Below are 18,954 nucleotides of genomic sequence, written 5' to 3' on the forward strand. Positions count from 1 at the left end.
CAAGACTGCTGAGTGACGCCGATACCTATACCACATATTTTGAGCGTGCAAGCTCATGGTTGGCACCGCAGCAAGCTACGTCAGACCCCACTAAGAGTGCCAGACGTTTGGGAGATATATATATATATATAGGACATCTACTGGGAATAGTAACCAGTGGCAAGCGAAGCAGGCCCAAAAGGTACACGTTTTAATGGTCTGAACAAGTTTATTGGGGTGGTCTTCAGTATGTCGACTGACGGGATCCCGGCGCACAGTATACCGGCGCTGGGATCCCGACAGCCGGCATACCGACACTTATTCTCCCTCGTGGGGGTCCACGACCCCCCTGGAGGGAGAATAAAATAGCGCGGTGCGCATAGCGCGCCACCGTGCCCGTAGCGTGGCGAGCGCAGCAAGCCCGCAAGGGGCTCATTTGCGCTCGCCACACTGTCGGTAAGCCGGAGGTCGGGCTCACGGCGCCGGTATGCTGGTCGCCGGGAGCCCGACCGCCGGCATACCGTAGTGAACCCGTTTATTGATGCTCTGAAGCAGTTTAGTTATGCTAACCCAGAGGGTTCCATGTCTGAACTTGAACCTTTATATATGGACAGCTGTGGCATACTCTTCTTGATCCTGCTGGAATTGTGTTGACATCCCGTCTTTGCTAGGTGGTGGCCATACAGGTCTTAGTAAACATTTCTTATTGGTGGATAAGGTTACTCCTATAGCAGCCCACAAACCCCAACCTATCCCACAAAGTGACTCTTCTTCAATAAGCCAATCACATGATCACACAGGGGTATTTAGAAGATTATAAATACAGTACATTTAATTCAGTTATAACAGCAACTCATGATTAATAGCCTTGAGAAAATACAATCTATATAAATGCATACTGATGATTCAAAAAAAGCCATCATGAATCCAAAGGATAGAGTTCCTTTATTTCTATGTACGATGTCAACAGTATATCATCGTCATTAATCTCTCAGCTGTTATAAGCATAGGAAATTACCCAGAGCTAAAAACAGTTTACCTTTATTCCATACATTATTTATTACACACCTTACAAAAACATGTTGCTTTCTCAAATGTACATTTTATTTCTGAAGTTTAGTATACCATGAAATTAAAATGCCAGTGTAATATATGCAGAACAACAGACGACGCATATTTAACGCCCAAATCTATAGGCATTTTTTTTCTAAAACTACCCTAAATTAAGACAGCATAAAAGATTGTTTTCTATTTAGATTATTTCACAGGTTTTTTCCATGTATTTACTACAGGTGAAAATATTATTTTATCTTAATACCGTAGGTGGAACCGAAGTGATGGTTCTATATTACAGAGAGTAATTTGTATGTCAGCAAAATAGTTTTGTTTATTGGTGGCACTTTATGGGGTAATTAAAAGTAAAGGTGGGTGCAGTCAAGAAAAGGTTTAAGTAAAAGATCCAGAAGGTATCCATTGGTTTACATTGAGTTAAATTCCGTAAAATACTTCTTCATTGCTAATTAAGATGTTGTAAAATTTTGATAGCCATCCGCAAAAGCATCATTGAGAAAGAAAAAATATAGTATAGATGCTTTTTTTTTTCTTAACTAATTAACACTAGGGTACTATAATTTGCAAAAATTAAAATGACATTCATAAAATGTCTTTTACTACACTACATATTACCTCTTGAAGCTTGCAGGTGTTGAGTTACCGCTGGCTGTGTGCTTGATTGCAGAACACAGAGTGGGGAATTCTGTTTATGTACTGTTTTGTGTATAAAATGTATTATAATTTATGCCTATAAAACAATGTACACCACAAATCACTTTTAAATGTTGATGTTATGTGAAATTGTGAAGACTGATGAAAAAAATGATGACATTGTATATATTTAATATATTTGTAAAAATTTAATAAGCTCGGGGTGTGTGCGTGTGGTATTACTGTAATACCTAAGAGAATATTTAATATTAAAAAACATAAAAAAATGTAAATTAGACTTATTTTTAGAAATATATGGCACAAATATGAGTTTAGAGTGAGTTTAGACACTCAACACCTTTATTAAAATCTACAGTGATGCAAAATGGCCTCTTTTCCAAAAGTTATATAGTTCACTTTGATAATTAATATGATGGATATGTCAATGACAGGATAAATACACTTTTAAAGGGTATGTGATCCCATTGTTTTTATGAGTGCAGTTGCCCTTTAAACCTATGTGTTATAGTATAGCTTCCTTACAACAAGATAAATGCACGTATGTCCACATCACACGCTGTTAAACTCTATGTTTAAAATTGTCTAGTTTCTTTTTAACATGATGGCTGGAAATCTATTTCCAATTTACAAAACAATGGTTAGTATTGAGTAATATGGCACCAGATTAAACAAGAATATAAATTTCACAAAGTCTTTCTAATTTTGAAGAGAGAGAAAAAAATCTCTTCACCAGCAGACTATGGTAGACATGTCCCGTATACCTTAAAATGCTTTGCAGTTCTTGTAAAAAACAAGCTTATCATGGAAGGCATGTAAGGTCAAAAGTATTTGTTATAAAATATCCATGTAGGGTAACTTATGGAACTGTGACATCATTTGATTGATTATTGTCTAGGAGATGACCAGTAATAAAATGAAGTCTTATTTCCATTTTCCTAATACATCTACTGTATTTACAAAGCGGTCTAAGATAAAAATAGGATGGATTGACAGTGGGCTTTATTAGTAGAATTGTGCTTGTAGAGACACACACCCACTAATTCCTACATTAAGAGAGCGGACGATTTATAGGCACTAATAAATACTCCTTTAAAGATGACCCTTCTTCCAGATTACAATGTCTCCACCACAGTAGTAAGCTTTCATGACCTCTCTACCGAGGGAAATGTTGATAATATACTATGTGTATCGATGAAAGATGCAGCATTGAGGAGCCAAAATAATTGGGTTGATACATGCTACATACATGAAAGGATTGGCCATTTCTGAGATACAGCCATAAGACTCTGTCCAGCATTCAGTAAACATATCTACACCATTGTCAACGTTCACCAAAACTACAATATGCTTTCCCATGAAGCCTGTTTCTCCTTGCCCAAAAATGGTTATCTTTTCAATGAACCAATTGATATACCCAAGAGTATTAGTGTAGATAAGCCCTTAGAACATTCCTTTAAGACAGATAATTTCCAATGACCTGTTCTGTCAGATCCAGTGTCTTCTGTTTCCAGTGACCAGTGATAACATAGACTAGAATGAGTAATGGACATGATATTGACCAATGGAACATAAAGAAAGAGGTCTTCTTGGCCCACAAGGCCACTGTAGTGTGGTGTCCTGGGACTGCTTCAGTTTGTAACGATTATCTACAATTCACATTATTTTATCAAACAGTCACTTCTGTTTTGCTAGCTGTGCGATACTGTTGGTGGTGTCCAGGAATATAATGCAGTTGTTCAACTGTGTTGTGCCTCCGTGAAGCAAAGGCTTGGCGTTTGGCAGCAGTTTGGTTCATACCCAACGTATTATATAAGTTATTTGAGGCACTGGGATGAGAGTGCATCTTTGTCATCCTATAACGATCCAAAACGGGTGTAGAAACAAAGACATCCGTTTGGGAAATGGCTCTTGACATGGACTTCTCTTGAAAGTCAGACCTCTTGAGGGTCATGGCCTTGTCTGGAGAAAGAAGAGGATCTTGAGAATGTAGACGTTCAGCAGATAGAAGCTGCTCATCTGACAGAATTCGATCATAGGGCAAACCGTACCCTTCTTCGGGCATGTTTTTCTCTGGAGACAAGACTCTATCCTGCGACATTGCACGAACGGGTCTTCTTGGCCTCTCTCTGTAATTTAACTGATCCTGAGTCATTTTTATGACATTAAGGGGAAGTGTCCCCCTAGCGGCCAGATCTGGAAGATGCCGTCTTCTCATATAGTAATCGTCTGCATCTTTATCAGCTGCTGCAACAACAAGGGATAGAGATATTTAGTCATCAAGTGAAGTCATTTGATTTTCTTAAAACATTACTTTTGAACCTAATGACATTGTGAGATATAGCATCCTTCAAAACGATAGACAAAGTTGAAAGCATTAATACAGATATAAAAACCCATCAGAACAGCATGGAAATCTGAAAATATGTTTGCAATCAAACTTTCATGTGTTAAGGAACAGTGGCTTAGGTTCGTCCCAGTTGCCCGGAGGCAAGATAAATATTGGTGCCCCCCTATTTCCTATATTAAGATAAATGTGTGTGTGTGTGTGTGTGTGTGTTGAAAAAAATGTATATCCTGTATTTATACATTTAATTGTCTTTTATTTTAAATCACACATTTCTTAGCAGTCGTAACCAGGATTAGAACCCATGACCTGTTAAACTGACAGCAGACACTTTACTGATGGAGCTATTTGCTCCTGTACAGGAAGCATGAGAATGCTAACTATATGAAGTTATGTGTAATTGTCAGAGAAGTATCTTCATATAGTTTACATTCTTATATTTCCTATACAGGAGCAAATAGCTTCATCAGTAAGGTGCCTGCTTCCAGTGTAATAGGCTGTGGTTTCTAATCCTGGGTGTGACACTTGCAAAATGTATATATTCAGTATAATAAAGAGGGTGTGATGTGTAAGGTGCAGGGACCAGTGAGGAAGTGGGCCACTGAAAAGACAGTGGCAGCTATCAATTAACTTAATTCAATGTTGTCACAGAATGGGAGGAGAGGTGCCCCCCTTCATGACTCCGTTGCCTCCCAGAGTTCTGCCTCTGTTAAGGAATGCTAATCTGTGAATGCTTGGTGTGTCCAGGCTGAATGTTTTGTGTGTGTACTCGTGGTGACTGCTCTGTGTGTGTATTCAGGGTGGCTGATCTGTTTGTGTAGCTGCACTGTGTATACAGAGTAGTTGTGCTGTATTTAGGGTAGCCATTCTGAGTATTAATCCATGGTAACACAGTTGTGTGTGTATACAAAGTGTAAGTGCTGTGACTCCATAATAGCTATGCTTACAGTAAATATCATATAAGTGATTGTTTTTTTATAAGTGACCCATTGGGGACTAATCTCTCTATACAAGCACATTTAGCTACTTGCTAAGCCTATCTTTTACTTGCACTCAGTAGTGACATTTCTTGGACCAGGAAAGTGGCATGGTTTAACAGAAATGGGTGTGACTTAATAGAAATGTAGGAGTGGTCAGAATGATCCGCACTGGGTGAAACATACAGTATTAGGGTATGATAGTTAAAAATATTAATTACCCCACACTCTACAAAGAAATGTCATATAATCAATAGAAACCAAACTGTTTTATAGACCGACTATTTTATTGATATACTGTCCTTGACATATTTTAATTGTATTTTAAAGATAAGCTTTCTATTATTCTACACTATTTCACCAGAACACTAAAAAAGTAAAACATATAAATAAAAAAAGAGCATCATGATGGGTTTAGAATGATGACGCAAACCATGTAATAGTAAGCAGGCCTTGCCACTCTGTGGCTCTCCAGCTGTTGTGAAACTACACATACCAGCATGCCCTGCCACAGTTATTGCAATTCCTAGTAGCATTCCTCCCAACATTTTGTAGAATGGAAGAGGGACACTTGCACGACAAATCCACGGCCGATTTTGAAAAGGGGGCGTGTTCTATGTGAAAGGGGGCATGGCTTCATGGGAGTGCCGTGAACACGAGCCACGCCCCCATTTTCATCACTGAGGGGGCATGCTCAGTGCTCTGTGAGCTGCTGGCATGCCCCCTCTCCCTCTGACTCCACTGAATAGACGCTGAGCGTATGTGCACAGTGTCTATTTTCCACTGCGGCCTACCAACTGCTCCCCCTCACCGTGGGACACTGCGGCCCATGGGTGGGACAGCGGGACAGTCCCAAAAAAAGGGACTGTCCCGCAAAAATCGGGACAGTTGGGAGGAATGCTAATAGCAAAACAGTAACAGGGCATGCTGGGACTTGTAGTTTTACAACAGCTGGGTAGCCACAGGGTGCCTAGACCTGTAATAATGCTTCAGTTTGTTGCTATGTTGGGTACCACCTGCTGCATACAATATATGTCTAGCCTGGTTTCAGGAAGATTAGCAAAGTCTCTCAGGAACATGGGAAATTAACCCCTAGTTTAGGAGTCTTCCTTGCATTTCGGGGGGAGCCAGCAACTATGGCTATTTTACACCTACTTACAATGTAAGAAAGCAACTGAATGTTTGGTTACTATGAATCACTGCATATGTACACCTTTCAGCAGTTTTATTAAATAGCCTTCATTAGGTTGCTTAATGTAAAAAATATATGGTAAGATGAAACACAGTATTTTGGAGAAGGGAAAGCAATGAGTCAGATGGAGACAGGTAGAGTCAGATGTATTTAGCTGTAATGCACGTACACAAAATTACAGCTTTAAACCGGTTAAGTAGACATAATTGCACGCTTGTTAAAATAGTAAGTATCTGCTTTTTACATAGTTTGCCTGCAGAATGACTAAAGTCTGTGTTTACTGCTGTGTAAATCTAAACATGTTTTTTATTATATGTTTTTTGTGTTATGCTCCCGTATGTTTTTACTGTGTTACTATATTGTAAGTTGCTTTGTATAGACAAGGATAAATGTCTAATGTTGTAACTACAGTATGTGTGGGGGCATCCCGTGTATGTGGGGGCACTGGTGTATCTATAATGGGTGTAAGGTGTGCGGTCCAGGGGGGCCCACACAACGCACACCCTGCACCCATTTAACTATACTCACCTCTCCGTTGGCCGACGCTGGTTGCAGAGCGGCAAATATCACTCTGAAAATGGGCGCAGTGGCGATTTTCTGGTGATTCACGCATGCACAATAGAGATTTCCCTGGGAATGCGGCATGGGCGCCATGTTCCCAGAGACCTGCGCTTGCTCCGGAGAGTTACTACCTGAGGGTAGAAAACTTATCATTTAATAGGTCTTTATATTTTGAGGCTCAACATAGTTTATGTATATTCATAATTGGTTCTCCAGTGATATAACAATCTTGTTTTTCCTTCCATTCCTGAGAAATCTAAAATAATTGCTAGTTTTCTTTTTGCTGTCTGATATGATACAGCTTTCAGGCAGCAATTGGGATGAAGCATTAAACAAGCCTAGCAATAGGTGGGAAGATCTAAATGCTTTAACCCAGTGCTAGAACAATCTTTTAACATGCAGAAAGAATCCGCGTCCCAGACATCTGTCCATTGCTTGGAAGCAGAAAATTCTTCACACCCTATATTACATGTCCTGCTGTAGACAGGAATCCACTGGCTAGAACAGATGCAATCTAATATAACTGCTGATAAAACAGCCATTCTTTTTAACAAACTAAATGAGCTTTTTCTTATCAAATTCTCCTGGCTTAAGAAAAGTGGTGCAGAATGCTAAAAGAGGGTAATGCTGAAATCTCTTTCAATTCAAAACTTTTGCTGAAGACTAAATGTAATGTAAAGAAAAGTCATAGAGACTAAAAGGGGAAATTTTATTAAAGTATACAAAGTGTTATTTTGTTTGCTCTGTTTTGTTCATGGTGAATTACATCTTTCTTTTTTTTATTTTTTTATTTTATTGGAAGGATCACATATAAAATAGCATATAAGATAAGACACGGAAAGAAACCTTGTCAATTGCAGTTACAAATAAAAAATTGCATTGAGTAACAACAATAATGGCCCTCATTACGAGTTGATCGCTCGCTAGCTGCTTTTAGCAGCAGTGCAAACTAGAGATGAGCGGGTTCGGTTCCTCTGAATCCGAACCCGCCCGAACTTCAGGTTTTTTACACGGGTCCGAGCAGGCTCGGATCTTCCCGCCTTGCTCGGCTAACCCGAGCGCGCCCGAACGTCATCATCACGCTGTCGGATTCTCGCGAGGCTCGGATTCTATCGCGAGACTCGGATTCTATATAAGGAGCCGCGCGTCGCCGCCATTTTCACACGTGCATTGAGAGTCATAGGGAGAGGACGTGGCTGGCGTCCTCTCCGTTTAGAGAAGAGAGAGACACAGTATTTTCAGGGAGCATTATTAGGAGGAGTACTACTGTATACTACTATACTACTTGCTGAAGTGATATTTATAGATTAGATAGTGTGACTGTAAGTGTATTATCTGACTTGTGGGGGAGACACTGACAGTGGGGAGCAGTTAGAGTCTGAGAGCAGGACTCAGGAGTACATATAACGTACAGTGCACACTTTTGCTGCCAGAGTCAGTGCCACACTGCCATTGTTGTGACCACACTGACCACCAGTATAATAATATATTTTGTGATTGTCTGCTTAGGCCTCGGAGTACTAGTTGCAAGTTGCAACGTGACCTGTCCTGAAGTGACCACCAGTTTAATAATCAATCACCACCAGTTTAATATATATATATATATATATATAATTGTATATAATATATATATATATATATATATATATATAATATTGTATACCACCTACCCGTGTTTTTTTTTTTTCATTCTTCTTTATACATACTACTATAGTAGCTTACTGTAGCAGTCTGCGGTGCTGTGCTGACCTGACAGTGTCCAGCAGGTCCGTCATCAGTCATTACATAATAAATATATATAGTACCTGTCCGGCTGCAGTACTAGTGATATTATATTGATTTAATCTCATTATCAATAATTTATCATCCAGTCTAGACTCTATATTAGCAGCAGACACAGTACGTTAGTCCACGGCTGTAGCTACCTCTGTGTCGGCACTCGGCAGTCCATCCATAATTGTATACCACCTACCCGTGGTTTTTTTCTTTCTTTCTTCTTTGTACATACTACTATAGTATAGTAGCTTACTGTAGCAGTCTGCGGTGCTGCTGAGCTGACAGTGTCCAGCAGGTCCGTCATCAGTCATCATTACCTAATAAATATATTATCTACCTGTCCGGCTGCAGTACTAGTGATATTATATATACATACATATATATATTGATTTCATCTCATTATCAATCATCCAGTCTATATTAGCAGCAGACACAGTACGTTAGTCCACGGCTGTAGCTACCTCTGTGTCGGCACTCGGCAGTCCATCCATAATTGTATACCACCTACCCGTGTTTTTTTTTTTTTCTTTCTTCTTTGTACATACTACTATAGAGTATAGTAGCTTACTGTAGCAGTCTGCGGTGCTGCTGAGCTGACAGTGTCCAGCAGGTCCGTCATCAGTCATCATTACCTAATAAATATATTATCTACCTGTCCGGCTGCAGTACTAGTGATATTATATATACATACATATATATATTGATTTCATCTCATTATCAATCATCCAGTCTATATTAGCAGCAGACACAGTACGTTAGTCCACGGCTGTAGCTACCTCTGTGTCGGCACTCAGCAGTCCATCCATAATTGTATACCACCTACCCGTGGTTTTTTTTTTTTCTTTCTTCTTTGTACATACTACTATAGTATAGTAGCTTACTGTAGCAGTCTGCGGTGCTGCTGAGCTGACAGTGTCCAGCAGGTCCGTCATCAGTCATCATTACCTAATAAATATATTATCTACCTGTCCGGCTGCAGTACTAGTGATATTATATATACATACATATATATATTGATTTCATCTCATTATCAATCATCCAGTCTATATTAGCAGCAGACACAGTACGTTAGTCCACGGCTGTAGCTACCTCTGTGTCGGCACTCGGCAGTCCATCCATAATTGTATACCACCTACCCGTGGTTTTTTTTTCTCTTTCTTCTTTGTACATACTACTATAGTATAGTAGCTTACTGTAGCAGTCTGCGGTGCTGCTGAGCTGACAGTGTCCAGCAGGTCCGTCATCAGTCATCATTACCTAATAAATATATTATCTACCTGTCCGGCTGCAGTACTAGTGATATTATATATACATACATATATATATTGATTTCATCTCATTATCAATCATCCAGTCTATATTAGCAGCAGACACAGTACGTTAGTCCACGGCTGTAGCTACCTCTGTGTCGGCACTCGGCAGTCCATCCATAATTGTATACCACCTACCCGTGTTTTTTTTTTTTCTTTCTTCTTTGTACATACTACTATAGTATAGTAGCTTACTGTAGCAGTCTGCGGTGCTGCTGAGCTGACAGTGTCCAGCAGGTCCGTCATCAGTCATCATTACCTAATAAATATATTATCTACCTGTCCGGCTGCAGTACTAGTGATATTATATATACATACATATATATATTGATTTCATCTCATTATCAATCATCCAGTCTATATTAGCAGCAGACACAGTACGTTAGTCCACGGCTGTAGCTACCTCTGTGTCGGCACTCGGCAGTCCATCCATAATTGTATACCACCTACCCGTGGTTTTTTTTTTTTCTTTCTTCTTTGTACATACTACTATAGTATAGTAGCTTACTGTAGCAGTCTGCGGTGCTGCTGAGCTGACAGTGTCCAGCAGGTCCGTCATCAGTCATCATTACCTAATAAATATATTATCTACCTGTCCGGCTGCAGTACTAGTGATATTATATATACATACATATATATATTGATTTCATCTCATTATCAATCATCCAGTCTATATTAGCAGCAGACACAGTACGTTAGTCCACGGCTGTAGCTACCTCTGTGTCGGCACTCGGCAGTCCATCCATAAGTATACTAGTATCCATCCATCTCCATTGTTTACCTGAGGTGCCTTTTAGTTGTGCCTATTAAAATATGGAGAACAAAAATGTTGAGGTTCCAAAATTAGGGAAAGATCAAGATCCACTTCCACCTCGTGCTGAAGCTGCTGCCACTAGTCATGGCCGAGACGATGAAATGCCAGCAACGTCGTCTGCCAAGGCCGATGCCCAATGTCATAGTACAGAGCATGTCAAATCCAAAACACCAAATATCAGTAAAAAAAGGACTCCAAAACCTAAAATAAAATTGTCGGAGGAGAAGCGTAAACTTGCCAATATGCCATTTACCACACGGAGTGGCAAGGAACGGCTGAGGCCCTGGCCTATGTTCATGGCTAGTGGTTCAGCTTCACATGAGGATGGAAGCACTCAGCCTCTCGCTAGAAAACTGAAAAGACTCAAGCTGGCAAAAGCACCGCAAAGAACTGTGCGTTCTTCGAAATCCCAAATCCACAAGGAGAGTCCAATTGTGTCGGTTGCGATGCCTGACCTTCCCAACACTGGACGTGAAGAGCATGCGCCTTCCACCATTTGCACGCCCCCTGCAAGTGCTGGAAGGAGCACCCGCAGTCCAGTTCCTGATAGTCAGATTGAAGATGTCAGTGTTGAAGTACACCAGGATGAGGAGGATATGGGTGTTGCTGGCGCTGGGGAGGAAATTGACCAGGAGGATTCTGATGGTGAGGTGGTTTGTTTAAGTCAGGCACCCGGGGAGACACCTGTTGTCCGTGGGAGGAATATGGCCGTTGACATGCCTGGTGAAAATACCAAAAAAATCAGCTCTTCAGTGTGGAGGTATTTCAACAGAAAAGCGGACAACAGGTGTCAAGCCGTGTGTTGCCTTTGTCAAGCTGTAATAAGTAGGGGTAAGGACGTTAACCACCTCGGAACATCCTCCCTTATACGTCACCTGCAGCGCATTCATAATAAGTCAGTGACAAGTTCAAAAACTTTGGGCGACAGCGGAAGCAGTCCACTGACCAGTAAATCCCTTCCTCTTGTAACCAAGCTCACGCAAACCACCCCACCAACTCCCTCAGTGTCAATTTCCTCCTTCCCCAGGAATGCCAATAGTCCTGCAGGCCATGTCACTGGCAATTCTGACGAGTCCTCTCCTGCCTGGGATTCCTCCGATGCATCCTTGCGTGTAACGCCTACTGCTGCTGGCGCTGCTGTTGTTGCTGCTGGGAGTCGATGGTCATCCCAGAGGGGAAGTCGTAAGCCCACTTGTACTACTTCCAGTAAGCAATTGACTGTCCAACAGTCCTTTGCGAGGAAGATGAAATATCACAGCAGTCATCCTGCTGCAAAGCGGATAACTGAGGCCTTGACAACTATGTTGGTGTTAGACGTGCGTCCGGTATCCGCCGTTAGTTCACAGGGAACTAGGCAATTTATTGAGGCAGTGTGCCCCCGTTACCAAATACCATCTAGGTTCCACTTCTCTAGGCAGGCGATACCGAGAATGTACACGGACGTCAGAAAAAGACTCACCAGTGTCCTAAAAAATGCAGTTGTACCCAATGTCCACTTAACCACGGACATGTGGACAAGTGGAGCAGGGCAGGGTCAGGACTATATGACTGTGACAGCCCACTGGGTAGATGTATGGACTCCCGCCGCAAGAACAGCAGCGGCGGCACCAGTAGCAGCATCTCGCAAACGCCAACTCTTTCCTAGGCAGGCTACGCTTTGTATCACCGCTTTCCAGAATACGCACACAGCTGAAAACCTCTTACGGCAACTGAGGAAGATCATCGCGGAATGGCTTACCCCAATTGGACTCTCCTGTGGATTTGTGGCATCGGACAACGCCAGCAATATTGTGTGTGCATTAAATATGGGCAAATTCCAGCACGTCCCATGTTTTGCACATACCTTGAATTTGGTGGTGCAGAATTTTTAAAAAAACGACAGGGGCGTGCAAGAGATGCTGTCGGTGGCCAGAAGAATTGCGGGACACTTTCGGCGTACAGGCACCACGTACAGAAGACTGGAGCACCACCAAAAACTACTGAACCTGCCCTGCCATCATCTGAAGCAAGAAGTGGTAACGAGGTGGAATTCAACCCTCTATATGCTTCAGAGGTTGGAGGAGCAGCAAAAGGCCATTCAAGCCTATACAATTGAGCACGATATAGGAGGTGGAATGCACCTGTCTCAAGCGCAGTGGAGAATGATTTCAACGTTGTGCAAGGTTCTGATGCCCTTTGAACTTGCCACACGTGAAGTCAGTTCAGACACTGCCAGCCTGAGTCAGGTCATTCCCCTCATCAGGCTTTTGCAGAAGAAGCTGGAGACATTGAAGGAGGAGCTAACACGGAGCGATTCCGCTAGGCATGTGGGACTTGTGGATGGAGCCCTTAATTCGCTTAACAAGGATTCACGGGTGGTCAATCTGTTGAAATCAGAGCACTACATTTTGGCCACCGTGCTCGATCCTAGATTTAAAGCCTACCTTGGATCTCTCTTTCCGGCAGACACAAGTCTGCTGGGGTTGAAAGACCTGCTGGTGAGAAAATTGTCAAGTCAAGCGGAACGCGACCTGTCAACATCTCCTCCTTCACATTCTCCCGCAACTGGGGGTGCGAGGAAAAGGCTCAGAATTCCGAGCCCACCCGCTGGCGGTGATGCAGGGCAGTCTGGAGCGACTGCTGATGCTGACATCTGGTTCCGGACTGAAGGACCTGACAACGATTACGGACATGTCGTCTACTGTCACTGCATATGATTCTCTCACCATTGAAAGAATGGTGGAGGATTATATGAGTGACCGCATCCAAGTAGGCACGTCACACAGTCCGTACTTATACTGGCAGGAAAAAGAGGCAATTTGGAGGCTCTTGCACAAACTGGCTTTATTCTACCTAAGTTGCCCTCCCACAAGTGTGTACTCCGAAAGAGTGTTTAGTGCCGCCGCTCACCTTGTCAGCAATCGGCGTACGAGGTTACATCCAGAAAATGTGGAGAAGATGATGTTCATTAAAATGAATTATAATCAATTCCTCCGTGGAGACATTGACCAGCAGCAATTGCCTCCACAAAGTACACAGGGAGCTGAGATGGTGGATTCCAGTGGGGACGAATTGATAATCTGTGAGGAGGGGGATGTACACGGTGATATATTGGAGGATGATGATGAGGTGGACATCTTGCCTCTGTAGAGCCAGTTTGTGCAAGGAGAGATTAATTGCTTCTTTTTTGGTGGGGGTCCAAACCAACCCGTCATTTCAGTCACAGTCGTGTGGCAGACCCTGTCACTGAAATGATGGGTTGGTTAAAGTGTGCATGTCCTGTTTATACAACATAAGGGTGGGTGGGAGGGCCCAAGGACAATTCCATATTGCACCTCTTTTTTCTTTAATTTTTCTTTGCGTCATGTGCTGTTTGGGGAGGGTTTTTTGGAAGGGACATCCTGCGTGACACTGCAGTGCCACTCCTAGATGGGCCCGGTGTTTGTGTCGGCCACTAGGGTCGCTTATCTTACTCACACAGCTACCTCATTGTGCCTCTTTTTTTCTTTGCGTCATGTGCTGTTTGGGGAGGGTTTTTTGGAAGGGACATCCTGCGTGACACTGCAGTGACACTCCTAGATGGGCCCGGTGTTTGTGTCGGCCACTAGGGTCGCTTATCTTACTCACACAGCTACCTCATTGCGCCTCTTTTTTTCTTTGCGTCATGTGCTGTTTGGGGAGGGTTTTTTGGAAGGGACATCCTGCGTGACACTGCAGTGCCACTCCTAGATGGGCCCGGTGTTTGTGTCGGCCACTAGGGTTGCTTATCTTACTCACACAGCTACCTCATTGCGCCTCTTTTTTTCTTTGCGTCATGTGCTGTTTGGGGAGGGTTTTTTGGAAGGGACATCCTGCGTGACACTGCAGTGACACTCCTAGATGGGCCCGGTGTTTGTGTCGGCCACTAGGGTCGCTTATCTTACTCACACAGCTACCTCATTGCGCCTCTTTTTTTCTTTGCGTCATGTGCTGTTTGGGGAGGGTTTTTTGGAAGGGACATCCTGCGTGACACTGCAGTGACACTCCTAGATGGGCCCGGTGTTTGTGTCGGCCACTAGGGTCGCTTATCTTACTCACACAGCTACCTCATTGCGCCTCTTTTTTTCTTTGCGTCATGTGCTGTTTGGGGAGGGTTTTTTGGAAGGGACATCCTGCGTGACACTGCAGTGACACTCCTAGATGGGCCCGGTGTTTGTGTCGGCCACTAGGGTCGCTTAGCTTAGTCATCCAGCGACCTAGGTGCAAATTTTAGGACTAAAAATAATATTGTGAGGTGTGAGGTATTCAGAATAGACTGAAAATGAGTGTAAATTATGGTTTTTGAGGTTAATAATACTTTGGGATCAAAATGACCCCCAAATTCTATGATTTAAGCTATTTTTTAGTGTTTTTTGAAAAAAACACCCGAATCCAAAACACACCCGAATCCGACAAAAAAAATTCGGTGAGGTTTTGCCAAAACGCGGTCGAACCCAAAACACGGCCGCGGAACTGAACCCAAAACCAAAACACAAAACCCGAAAAATTTCCGGCGCTCACCTCTAGTGCAAACGCTAGGCCGCCGCCCTCTGGTAGTGTTAGCTTAGCAGAAGTGCAACCGAAAGATTAGCAGAACAGCGCTGAAATTTTTTCAAGCAGTTTCAGAGTAGCTGCAGACCTACTCCTTGCTTGTGATCACTTCAGTCCGTTTAGTTCCTGCTTTGACGTCACAAACACGCCCTGCGTTCGGCCAGCCACTCCCCCGTTTCCCCATGCACGCCTGCGTTTTAACCTGACACACCTGCGTTTTTTAGCACACTCCCCGGAAACGGTCAGTTACCACCCAGAAACACCCACTTCCTGTCAATCACCCACCGATCAGGAGAGCGACTGAAAAGCGTCGCTCAACCTTGTGTGAAACTGCATAGTTTTTTGTGAAAGTACGTCGCGCGTGCGCACTGCGGCCCGTACGCATGCGTAGAAATGCCGATTTTTAGCCTGATCGCTACGCTGCGAACAACGGCAGCTAGCGATCAACTCGGAATGACCCCCAATAAGCGATCCAGGGTTTTATATATTAGAACCATTATTATTATTATTATTATTATTATTATCCTTTATTTATATGGCACCACAAGGGATCCGCAGGGCCCGTTACATAGTACATAATAAAATGAGCAAACAAGAAAACAGCACTTACAGTACAGGACAAAATAGGACAGGTATAGAAAACCTGGGGTTAGGTGCCATCAAGGGGAGTAAGGAGTATAAGATAGTGTAAGTAAGAAAAGGCACATGAGGAACCATAGATAATTCTCGCAACGACGGTGTAGCTATCCGTCAGAGAGAATTGATAAGAGAGAAAAACAGAAAGAAGAGAAAATAGAATAGGGAGGAGAAAAAAAAAGTTACTAGAGAAAAAGAAGAGGAGTGGGGGGTGGGGGCCCTCCAGGCTCAAAGCTAGTAAACTACATGTGTAAATGATCAGGTGTCAAAAGGAGAGACAGCGCGTTGTGACGCCAGCCAGGGGAACCAGATTTTATCAAATGATGTAGAGGAGTTGCGAATTATAGCGGTCATGTATTCCATTTTGTATACGTACTATATTCTTGATATTATTACCTGCATGGGAGAAGGCGTTAGGCTTTTCCAGTCTGCAGCTATTTGGCAGGTCATAGCAGAGACTATATGACAAAATAATTTATTTTGGTGTCTGGTGAGGTTAGGGAGGGTCAAGGGAAGCAGAAAATATTGGGGCTCAAAGGGGATATTAGTTTCAAATAGGGGTGAATTACATCTTCCAATGTTTCTGCAATCAGGAAAGGACAGAATAAAAGAAGCAGTGTACGAGAATAGCTATTCATTCTTCCTTAATACTAATTCTGATATACAAATAAATTATATACCGTAGATGAACTTTATGGAAACCCCACTCAATAGACATCATTACTGAACTCCATAGTAAGTGGCTATGGTATTACAGGGTTGGGTATGTGTGACCGGCGGTCACCATACCGACGCCGGGATCCCGGCTTCGAGATGGCCGGCGGGTAGGTGGGGGAGTTGCAAGCAACAGTCCCTGTTAGTCGGCATGCCAACTATCATGGATTGTTAGGGGGCGGGATCCTGGCGCCGGTATTATGACCGCCGGTCACATAACTACATCCCGTATTACAATATGACTCCTGGCTTGTAGAGAAAAACAGGAAAACGCAGGGGTGTTTTAAGGTGCCTGGAACCCCCCCAAGCATGACCACAATAGCGGTAGTATATAATACAATATCACTAGAGATGTGGCCACATCATGCAGTATAAGAGACAGAAGGGAGATGCTGTGCATGCCAAGTGTGTGTGGATCTAAACCTGGGTATACACTAGACAATTTTTTGAATGATGTGGGCAATAACAACACATCGTTATGATAAATGTCCAGTGTGTACGCACAAGATTGTTAATGATGCGTGCTCCCGCTGGTCGTTAACGATATCGCCTATCGTCTGAACCTGCAGGTCAAACTGACGATGTCATCAGAAACTGCATGTTCGGGTTGTAGCAGGATGACGTCACTGAACAATATGATATACCTAATTCAGACCCGACCACTAATGCGCATCAAAGTTTGCCATACATCAATCAGCACACTAGACCAGAAAAACCAGAGAGCAGTTGCCAACAAGGAGAGACAGGTGCTTTACGATTAGGTGGGAGAATGTGTGGTTAGAAAGCTCAGTTCTGTATCCTACTGGTTATACTATTTATTTATTTATTTATTTATGAATGTACTGTATGTATGTATGTATGTATGTATGTATGTATGTATGTATGTATGTATATTTAATATGATATGTTTAACCTTTTCTTGACCACTTTTTTATAGGAGATAAAGCTTTACTGTACCTGTGTTTTAGTCAAACTTGATCCTCAGGCAACCCTAACAATGCAAGTTTTAAAGATATCCTCAGTATTATAAATTAAATAATTAGCACCATCTGTGGATCTTTTAAAATATGTCAACCAGTAATGAATACACCTGTACACCAACTACATCTTGTTATATGCAGCACGTATTAAGACCCTTGATATATCTAAAGACATCACTACAGTCTACAGACCTGCAGACGCTGCATAACGATCATTGCAGATCATTTGCACATATTTCTGTCATGCATTCACTCAATGGGAGCAGGCACTTTTAGCATGGAGATGCGCCAATGCACAGGTCTGTAGCCACCAGATTATGGCTGGGGGAGCATTCCTCTGAGATTGGCAGGATTTGAACCCAATCAAGACATATGGGATGCAGTTCAATGTGTCATCAATGGCAGGGTTCCACTAACAGCTAATATTAGGGAATTGCGGACCATTATTAAGGAGGCATGGTGGACACTATCTACATAGAACTTCATAGAGCTCGTTGTGATCCACTTCAAAGGAGGACAGGTGTGTCAGTTTTTCCGGCACATGAGTGTATAATAATAGTTGTATTTCATCTACAAATGTTCTGATTCATCTTGATCGGATTATTATTTGTGATTTTGCTGCTACTCTTCAATGGCCAGCTGCCCAACATCAGCTATTAGAAATGTTGGGTGGAGGAAATGATTTATCCTTCGTACAGACCACTTGGCATATCCAGTTAGCTGCAAATTACCTTGTGCGAGCTGCGAGTTGTCCTCGAGTACACAAAACCTATTGCTATCCACAGATCATATTACACCAACCAACCTTGGCTTTGTTAATTATCATTGGAGTTCATAAGTCTGTACTGAGCACACAAATCAGAGCAAACTTACAGCAGATGACTATGGCTGCGGGTTTGTTTGAGGAACTGCTTGAGGATATGTTAAGTGTGCCGAGTTCATAAAACCATCAATTTGCCACAACCAGCCATGTAACACGGGCATACTGACCAGACATATGTCTGAGGGGGGGGGGGGGGGGGGGGTAGAGAATCCCAGAGAAAGGGAGAAGCATAGGAGTGGGGGGGAAGTAATCAGTAGGCAGGAAAGGCAACGTGCATTAGTGGAGCGAAGAGGATGGGTGGGAGTGTAGAGGGAGACAAGACCAGAGATGTTAATGGAAGAGGAGTAGGTGAGGGCTTTGTAAGTGAGTGTGAGAAGTTTGAATTGGAAGTCAGTGAAGGGCTTGTAGAAGGGGAGGTGGACGTTTTTCATTGGGTGAAGAAGATGAGCTGGTCTGCAGCATTGAGGATAGATTGGAGTGGAGAGAGGCATTTGTCAGGGATGCCAGTTGGGAGGAGTTTATTGTAGCCCAGTCTGGAGATGACCAGTGAGTGGATAATGGTCTTAGTAGCATCC

General features: G+C 42.8%; 1 protein-coding gene across 12 annotated transcripts in view; it reads right to left on the minus strand.

Moving 5' to 3' along the window:
- Positions 1-905: 905 nt before the first annotated feature.
- The window catches only part of SHISA6 (shisa family member 6), a 681,159-nt gene continuing 663,110 nt past the window's right edge, over positions 906-18,954 (minus strand). For 8 of the 12 annotated variants that reach the window (XM_063960971.1, XM_063960972.1, XM_063960978.1 and 5 more), the window contains one exon: positions 906-3,948. In XM_063960971.1, coding sequence (XP_063817041.1) covers positions 3,371-3,948 — 578 coding nt within the window. In that variant the 3' untranslated portion in view covers positions 906-3,370. The remainder of the gene's footprint in view (positions 3,949-18,954) is intronic. The other 4 variants (XM_063960982.1, XM_063960981.1, XM_063960976.1 and 1 more) reach the window with 1 other exon arrangement.

The sequence above is a fragment of the Pseudophryne corroboree genome, chromosome 3 (genome assembly GCF_028390025.1).
Source record: "Pseudophryne corroboree isolate aPseCor3 chromosome 3, aPseCor3.hap2, whole genome shotgun sequence".
Classification (NCBI taxonomy): Eukaryota; Metazoa; Chordata; class Amphibia; order Anura; family Myobatrachidae; genus Pseudophryne; species Pseudophryne corroboree.